Source organism: Poecilia reticulata, linkage group LG9 (assembly GCF_000633615.1).
Source record: "Poecilia reticulata strain Guanapo linkage group LG9, Guppy_female_1.0+MT, whole genome shotgun sequence".
Lineage (NCBI taxonomy): Eukaryota > Metazoa > Chordata > Actinopteri > Cyprinodontiformes > Poeciliidae > Poecilia > Poecilia reticulata.
In genome coordinates, this window is record NC_024339.1 from 33,880,665 (window position 1) to 33,890,543 (window position 9,879).

The 9,879-nt window shown below is 39.8% G+C and overlaps 1 protein-coding gene across 1 annotated transcript in view; it reads right to left on the reverse strand.

Annotated features, from left to right (window-relative positions):
• znf608 (zinc finger protein 608) overlaps positions 1–9,879 on the reverse strand; it is a 57,386-nt gene that overhangs the window by 19,846 nt on the left and 27,661 nt on the right. The window contains exon 2 of the mRNA XM_008419502.2: positions 3,477–3,747. Within this exon, the coding sequence (XP_008417724.1) occupies positions 3,477–3,747 (271 nt within the window). The remainder of the gene's footprint in view (positions 1–3,476; positions 3,748–9,879) is intronic.

Below are 9,879 nucleotides of genomic sequence, written 5' to 3' on the forward strand. Positions count from 1 at the left end.
TCTAATCTATCTAAATATGTAGCTAGCTCTAATCTATCTAAATATGTAGCTAGCCTAGAGCTAACTAAATATTTAGGACAGAGCTAAATGTTTTGTTTGTAAATTAAGTTTTTGGCTTGAATTAAAAGCTTCAATCTAAATATTTAGCATGCTAACTACATATTTAGCTACCCGAGAGCTAACCAAATATTACATTAGCAAGCTAAATACAAAATATTTAGCTAGCTCTGAGCTAACTAGCTTTACCCAGAGTTAGCCAAATATTTATCTGACTCAGAACTAATTGTTTAGTTTATAACTAAATTGTTAAAATTTTTAATTCAGTCCAGTATCTAGCTCAGAGCTAAACATTTAGTTTGACACTGTGGCATTTATAAATGATGACAACACGGTGAAAATAAACTTATATTTTATATTTCTGTGATTTTCCCGTTTATTTCTCGGCGGTAAACTCAGATTCTAGCTGACTTGAGTCTCCAGCATCCAGACAGACAGTCTGAGGTTGAAACCAATTCCTGTTTGATTAAAGCTCCTCAGTCTGAACTCCTGCAGAGAGGAGGAAGAAGAGCAGCTCTTCATCTCCTTTCTGTCTGTCCAATTAGTATTCAGCTTAATTAACATGCAACCTGCATCCCGCCTCCCAGTCGTATCGCATCCATCCACCACCAAACAATTATCCTGGAGCTGCAGGGAGAGAATCTGTCCCTCTTTCCAACAACAACATGAATGGAAAAGAACACAACACTTTTCTCCTTCAGCTTTTTTCTTTTAAATGGTCCAACTTTTACTGCCGTCTTTTATAAAAACAATTTGTTGTATTTATTTGTTCAAACTGGTTGGTGAGGCTTGATTAAAATTTTTAATCAGGTTAACTGATTAATCATCACATTTGAATCAAAATAAGCAACATCTTCAGTTCAAAGTAATTTTTGCTGATAAATCGTTGAATAAATAAACATGTTAGCTCAACAGCAAAGATATTTATTGATTTTAATCTGATATTCAAACATCAGATTGAAGGAAAGTGTTTTCAGAAACTTCTTTAGCAATGCGGACGCTAACATTAGCATTAGCATCTGTGCTGCTGCTACATGTTAGCACTGAGATACTATTTTAGGCTTGAGTAGCTTCGCTGATTAGCCATCGCTGGTGTTAGCGGATGTCGCTTGTGCATCAGATTTACGGGTGTACCAGAAACGTACAAATACAAAGGTTCCACTCTGAACTGTTATATGTAAAACAAATGCAATTAATTGTGTTCAGAATATTAACATATTTAGGTTCCTTTTTATCTCTAACATGTAATATAAACATGTTTTTTGTCCGTTTTAGAGCTTAGTTTGATTTCTGGACAGAATCTTCATACCAGTATGGAGGGAAACTAGTGACAAACTGTTCTGTTGTTTTAGCTGAATCTTACTCAGCAGGGGGTTAAAACTTAAGCCTATATAATTTTATATAAGTTAGAACTTAAGTTAGGTTATTGATTGGTCAGTCAATAATCTAAAGATCAAACAGAAACAAAATCATCTGATCTGTTGTAGTTCTGTGCCGTTTGCTGCTCTGAGAAAAGATATTTATGTTCAGAGTTTAGCAGCCGTCAGTGGAGCTGCTGCAGCTGCAGGCTTTATTAACTCCTGCTGATTGTTAAAATGCTTTAGTGTTGAAGGAACGAACCGCTCACAAACAAAACCAACCAATCAGAGCCAGGAGGTGGTCTTAGCGCTGTCAATCAGTCTCATGTACTCGATGCTTAAAGTGCTAATGGTGGAGAAACAAGTTAATGTTGCAAGAAAACTGTTTATCCACCGTCATCGGAGGCTATGCTAACTAGCCTTAGCATTCACAACAAGCTCTGCTAGCTGTAGCATCGCGGAGAAGGAGCGTAAATAACAGCATTAAGCCCCGCCCCCTCTCTCTGATTGGTTGTTTCTAGTTAGCAATAGAAGTTAGAGTGGATAAATTTTTCACAGATTATCTGACTCATTCTGTCATGACATGACAGAATATGAGACATAAAATACTGCAGCTCTAATATAATCTAAAACTTTTCCCTAAAACACAGTTTATAATGAATGAAGTTAAATAAATGACTTGGATGATTAAAGAGTTTTTATTTCTCACACATTCATTGCTTCTCTCCATTTCCATTTGTCTGATTGATCCACATTTAGGGACCTCAGTTGTCACTTTGTCTCATTAAGAAATATTAGCTTGATTAATGAAGCTTAATGTGAGTTAGCTACCTAAATTTTGAGCCTTTTTTCACTCCATAAAACTTGGTCTAAGTGCCGCTTTGCCCCCGCTTGAAGACAGCAGACATGTTTTCCTCTCTGTCTCTTTTTACGTCTGTTTTTCCTCTTCAGCGTTAATTAACGCTGGGCTGGGATTCAAACGCTTCTCTCCACTGAAACCAGCAGCCAGCATCAGAGACCCGGCGGCTGGCAGAGCGAGACGACGCGGAGATTTATTCATTACGCCTCCGTGGAGACGCGCGGCGCGGCGCGGCGCGGCGCAGCGCGGCGCGGCTTCCTCGTTAACCGGAAATCAAAGCGCCCGGCGCCCGGATCAGCCGGTGAATCATCCGCCCATCTGATCCGCGGCCCAGCGGTCCCACGGTGCCGTTTTGCACCGTCGGACTGGATCTGGTTCGGCTTTTCTTCTCCATTTGAACCGAAAGGCCTCTCTGGAGGATTCCCGCTCCGCGCCCACAGAGATTTGGGTTATTTTTCCAGGTTTTTTTGTTTTTTGTTTTTAAAGTGCAAATAAACTGAAAAACCTGGAACAGAAACAAGCTTCACTCTTTCTGCTTGGAGCATCTAAACCCCCACAAACACACTCACACTTTTCAATTTAATTCATTAAGCGACTCTTTGAAGGAGCAAAAATAATATTGAGGTTTTTTTTTAAAACGGTTCATTTCACTGTTACTGTATCTTTTAGTTTTTGATTGAGGGTTCAGAATATCTTCTGATTTCCTGAGGAAATTACAAAAAAATAGAGATGGGAAAAAAAAAATCAAACAATCTAGATAAAAAAGTTAAAAAAAAAAAAAAGAGAGGAAAATGCTGAGTCAGCGGTTGCCATGGCGATTCCCTCCATTACTTGGAAGAAATGGGGCAGTGTTGCCAGATTGGGCGGGTTGCCAGATTGGGCGGGTTTCAGCTTGGTAAAGTTTCCCAGACATCTCTGTTCCAAATGATCTTAAATTAAAACCACAAATGTTGACTTTTACTAAAGTCTGAATTGTTTGATTGACTTTGTTGCCAGATTGGGCGGGTTGCCAGATTGGGCGGGTTCTGCTCTTGAAGACAGACTGGATATAAAGGTTTGGGCTGGTTATTAAAATTTGAGCTTATTTTATTCATATACTTTGAAATGTCTGCAACATGACATTATCTATGATTATGAATCAGATAATCTCGTGTCCATGTTGCTTCCAGCCATAGATGTAGAGTTTCCAGAACCTTCCTGACCTTCTTCCGTCTCGTGCCAGACGATTCCCTCCAGGTTGACGCTGGTTCCGGGCTGACAGGGCCCCAAGAAGGCCGGGTCCCCGTCCGCTGGGCCCGGAGCGCCTCCGTCCTGCGTGTTGGTGCCGACGGACCGCGTCCGGACCGTTAGCGGCTTGGGGTTGGAAGTGGGCAGGGCCGGAGAGGAGAACGAGGGGACAGAGGGCAGGGAAGATCCGGGGGCCCCGGGGTGGCCTGGAGCCGGGGGGGCTGGGACTGTGAACATGGGGTCCATCTGAAATAAAAAAACACTTTCATTAGATTCATAACAAAAGTTTCTGATCATTTAAATGGGATTTTTCTTCAGTTGTATGGTACAGAAGAGGATTAGGGTCATAGAAAAAAAAGAGAGTTCTGACTTTTTTCTCAAAATTATTGATTCAATTTAAAATTTCCGATTTTTTAAAAATCCTGACTTAATTTCAAAATTTTCACTTTCATTTCAGAATTTAACATTTTTCTCAAACTTCTGACTTTTTCCACACAATTCTGACTTTAATTTCAAAATTCAGACTTTTTTTCCCCTAAATTTTGACTTTAATCTTCTGAGAACAAAGTCAGATTTTTTTTTTAAACTGTCCCTAATCCTCTTCCGTAGAACGGAACATATTTTAAAAGACATGTTTTCATTAAATGTGGTAGCATCAATTAATCTTTTACATTTCTTGAGTTATTAATTTCATATTGCTGATCTTTTTCAGTCACGAGGAATAAACTCTCCTCTGGTCTCACGCAAACAGAAGGATTAAATTCATCTGAGCATTTTAAAAGAAGTGATTTGAGTCACTGAGCAAAAAATGATGAAGGTGAGAATGAAGCTTTATTAAAGGAAAAAGGAAAAAGGTGCTGTTAACTCAAGGACACTTTTCTACAAATTGCAAAGTATTAAATGAATTTAATAAGAAAAATTCCATAACCTATTAATCCAGCTATTAAAGTTTGTTGTAACCGAAAGTCCCTCTGGGGTTTAATTCATAATATCTGGAGATATTTCTCTTTTTGCAGACTGTCTAGTCGCGATTGAAGCTTAATAAAACCCGGAACAACGTTTTTAGCTTTTCAAACAGTCATAACTATCACCATCACCATGGCAACGTGTAATGAAATCCTCGTCACCGGCGGCTTGCAGGTCTTATCACCAGCACTTATTATGAGAACAATTACAACCGCTGCGGGGGGGATAAGTCTGCTGAGAGAGCGGCGGCGGCGGCGCCTTCTCACCATCATCACGACTTAATAAAGATTACAAGCCTGACAGAAACCTCACTGCTTTTGTTCTTGAGTGATTTAAAGAGCCGTAAAGGAAGCCGTCGTCTCACATCAGGCCCGGCGCTCTGAGCCGCTCCGAGGTTCCCAGAAACAGGAGTCGAGTCTCCGTTGTGTCATTATGAGGATCAGCCAGCGGCTCACACGTCTCCTTACATCTGACGAGAGGAGATCTCTCATTTCCGCGGCAGGAAAAACAAAAGACTTCGGGTTGCCTTTTGTTTCAGCAGCAGCAAAGATTTTCTTCATGAGGATTTAAGCATTTAAAACCTTCATGAATCAGGAAGTGATGCAACACGACGCGTTTCTGTAAATAAATTCATCTGAAAATAAAAACCTTTCACCCAAAACTCCTCTTCAGATTAACCACATCACTCTACTTTAATCTGATTAATCATGATTAATCGATGATTTAAATAATCAACTCATTTAGTAATCAATTAATTGCTAATTGGAGTTTTCAGATTCAAAAAAGGCAAATTACCAAAAGAACACATTGAAAGCAGTAAATAAACCAAAACTAAGGGGGCGTTTACACGACAACGATCCGTTTTTGTTGGATCGTTTACACGAGAACTTCTGATTACGATCTGTGTTCACACAGTAACGCTGCACATCGAAAACGTGTAATGCTCTCGCTGCGCCTAGTTGGTGCTAGGTTCTTTGAAACTTTGAAAGTGCGCATGTGTTTAAAAAAMAGTTGTACTTGAAGGCATGTGGATTTCCGTGAGAGAACACGCATTGTGTGCGTCTGATTATGCAGTTGGAAAAAGTGGGATAACTTTGCTGAAACACGTTGTTTGAGCTTTCACGGTGTCTGTAGCGGCCCGGACTGGAAGCTGTTTATTGTTTTTACCTTGGAATGGCCAACAGTCTGTTATTCCTATATCAATTTGATAAAATAGGAGTTCCCGCACGTCCCATATCCGTGTCCTCTGTTACCTTTTTCASCAGTTAAAACAGTTTTATCCGTCGCTAACAAGTCGTAACCTGTTTTTCCGAGCCGCCTTCAAACGCAACATGAAMGCTGAGACGCTCGCGCTGGGTTTACACCTGWGAGGCAGCGAAGGAGACCTGATGCTGCTGCGCAGGTGTGTTAGAATCATGGCAGCAAACCAGAATAACATAAACTGCACAGTTTTTCCCCCGAACTAACCGACTGAGTTGATAAAGCTGTTGGATGCAGGTGATGACAGCTAGAAGATGACTGGCTAATATCAATACAGCATGTTAAGCTTGTTAACAAGTAGCCTGTAGGCTACTGATGTTGTCTATGTTCAGCTACGTAGACTCATTTTGCCCCCCAAAATAAGTCGGTGCCCCTCCTGTTAAACTGGTCTGGAGCCGGGCTGGTCCTGGTCCGTAGTTCTCTAGATAAGAGCGCTGAACAAGCAGCCGTGTATTTTGCCACCTGGGCGGTGCGGAGCGGTGAAGAGACGCTGAGGGAACCGAATCTGATGGGGAAACAGTAACACCAGCATTGTGAGTAGTTTCTTCTTCTTCTGTGGATTGTAGGAAGCAGCTATGTTTTGCGTCATACTATGCATGAGCTGGGGATTCTCTGGAAGAAAAGATCCGTTTTCTCCGTTTACACCACAACGGAAAACGGCACGTTTCAGAAACATCGCTCTCTGGAACCCGTTTTCAATCTGTGCCGTTGTTAGAGAAAACATTCGGTGGTTTCGTGTAAATGCGCACTACAAACGCAACAAAACTCTTCCGTTTTCCCCCGAACCCGTTGTCCTGTGGGCCTTTAATATCATTATATCATATAATATCATCATTTAATATCACATGTTGATGTTAGAAGAATTGTTTTGCTACAAATTGATCACTCATTCACTAAAGGAATGTTGCGTTTTTCTTTTTAGAAAATTAAAATGTTAAGTCCCATTTTAAAAAAGAATTTAATTATTTGTTTATTTTCATGTCTTTATAATATTGTACAAAAAAGCCTTAAGTGAGTACATCTTCAATACATTTTAAAAAGAAAAACATCTTTACATTTTATTTTACATTACTAAAAATCATTTTCACAGTTTCTCAGAATCTAAATATGCTTAATTGTTTTGTTAATTTAAAATGTAAAACCTGAGGCAAATCTGTTAAAATCTGGTTTCCTGTCAGCTGATTTGATTTGGATTTCATCATTTTCCTCAGTATTAGTGATGTTTACTTTTGGCTTAACTTTGTAAAATAATTGTTTTTAGCTGCACGAATCAAAGCTTCCAAAGCCATCATTAAGAACTTTTAATCCAGGGATACTGAGAAGCTGCGTGTTGCTCTAAATTTATGTTAAATCCTTCCCAAGCTCTGCAAATTTACAATGCTAAACAGCAATAAAACAAAAGGTATTAACTCCTCAGTGGTTCTTGAAACAACCTGTTCACTCACACACAGCTGCAGACAAACACCTCCAAAGACGTCTCCCACAAATTCACAGAGCAAATTAACAACAGAAGCAAAACTCCGGATCCCGGCGGTTTGTGTAGCTTTGCTTTCTGCAAACACCCAGAACCAAACGGCAGGAGTCACCGGCTGAAGCAAAGCCACAGAAAACTGACGATAAAAACACAAACCTGCTCCTGGAGAGAAAAAAAAACAAATTAAACATCCTCCAGATAAAGGTTTCTAATTTTAAAGGGCAGGAAATGCAATAAAATGCAACAAAGCATGTTTCTTCACTACAAAAATCAATTATCATCCTTTTACTCTACTTATAAATGAATGTATGGAGTGCTGAAACTACCAAAATTAAAGACTTTGAACGTACAAATGAATAATAAACAAATGTAACCGGAGTAAATGAAAAAAACGTTTTTCACATTATGATTTTATTTGTTAAGGAACAATAAGCTACACAAGCCAACCTGACCCTCTACCCTTATTGGGCCCAGCCATGGTTTGATTAATTGATTTAAGAATTTATTTTATTTACGTTGGACATTAACAAACATACAATGTAGTCACGAATATACCGGATTTAGCAAAATGCTAATTTTGCATCCATAGACCGATACGCAGACAAGACACAAACACTCATACGATTTTACAAAAAAATTAAAAAATACATAAACATATATGTATATGTTGAGGTTTTTGTGTCATTTCCTTCAGTGGTTCTTGGTGCAGCGCCCCCACAGGCGAAAAGGGGAACAGGTTGCTCAATTAGTTTGGAGACCAAGTCTACCGGACCAGGCTGTTCCCACACCTGACAGTCTGGTGGATTTGGTCGGATTGTTGACCAAAATTGCAACATTTGTCACATTTTCCGCCGGTGCAGTTCGCTTTCACACTGTCTGGTGTGATTTTTCAAATCCACTCCTGGCCTGTGGGGGCGCTGCACCAAGCAGGACACAACATGAAAACCTCAGAAGAGTCCGTTGGCGTTCACACAAACATTTGAACTGAACCAGAGTTCACTTCAGCCGAACCACACGGAGGTTTTGTAGGCGGACCTGGAAATCACACCAACAGTTTCTCCTCCTATCAACCTCGGCTGATATCTTCGTTTGTTTTATGACACCAACGAAGGAGGTGTAGATCTAAACTTCAAAGAACAAAATAATGCTGTCATAATTCTGGATTATAATCTTCTCGTCAGGAATCCATTAAATTCTAATCATGTTGACGACTCTATCAGCTTGTTTGTGATCTCCTCCAGGATTGTGCTGAAAGTGATGCTGTGTGAAGAAGGTTTGTATCCCTGCTGATGCTTTCAGCTTCGCAGACATTGATTTTATTTTCATGACTTTCTAATATCTTGTTTTGTAAGCTCTTTGGCATTTCTGCGCAACAAAAAGACAAAGAGAAACTCAAAAGCTTCGCTCCCAACTAAGCCACAGAGGAGCGCCAGGTACACAAAGACCCAAACAAATATAAAATATTCACGGACCCTGAAGCTGTGCACAAACACACAGCCATCTTCTTCATCAACATCGACCCTCCTCTTCCTCACAGACGGTAAAACGTGTTCATTTTAAATGTTATAACTGCAATTCTCCTTCAAAGCTCTCCTAAAGCTGTGTTTGCTTTCATTTGTTTGATGAAAGCAGCGTTTATTTTAAATTAGGCAAGTCAAAGTGCAGCCTGTGAGTGACATGTTCCCAAACCGACCACTGGGTGGCGGTAATGTTCCACGTTTAACAGAGAACCGGCAAAAAACAAAAAAATCCACAAACAAACCATTTTAAGTCACCGCCTGTCTCATTCTGACATCATTATTTTATTTTTAAGGAATAATAAGGTGGAAACTATTTTCCGCAGGACTTCCTGTAATAATAATGACATCACATTAAAGTACCTGCGTGTATTTCAGGTTTTTCCACTCAACCTCTGGTCTATCAGCTCCGAGCTACCAGGCTTCTGCTAAGCCAGTGGTTCTTAATCTGGGTTCGGTCTCAGGGGTTCGGTCTCAGGGGTTCGGCGGAGCCTCTGCCGACCGCGGAGGTAAAGACACACTTGTGTAGACACAATCTTTACGGGGTTGCTACTGCCTCTAGTGGTGTGGGGGTGGTAACACACTAATATGATTACATTACTAAATCAGAATACCGCAAAGTCTTTATTATTTGTTATACATTTTTAATTCTCTTAAGAATATAGAGCTAATTAAATACCATACCAGCTTTATTTGGTATAGTACCAAATAAAGTGTATCAACCACAGCTGATACAAAGTGCTGTACATTAAAACACAACATAACAATAAAAAAATAAAAAAACTCTTACAGTTTAAAAACAAAACATACAATTTAAAACTAGATCCCCCCTGGAGTTGAAAGCCAAGTAAAATAAATGGGTTTTAAGACGAACTTTAAAAGTGGACAGTGAAATAATCTAAACAAAACCTTAAAGTGGTTCCAGTTTCTCTCGATGGCCAACCTGTTGAAACTGTGGCAGATTTTAAACACCTTGGGTCGTTCCTGTACAGTCAGCTCAACTGAAAACGCTGATTATATTTTGAAGAACTGATCTCAGATACTCTACCTTTAAGAAGACTTGGTGATCTTGGGGTGACCCAACTAGACTCTAGTTGGTTGGGGGTGACCCAACTAGAGTTTAGTTGGGTAGTTGGGGGTGACCCAACTATATTCTAGTTG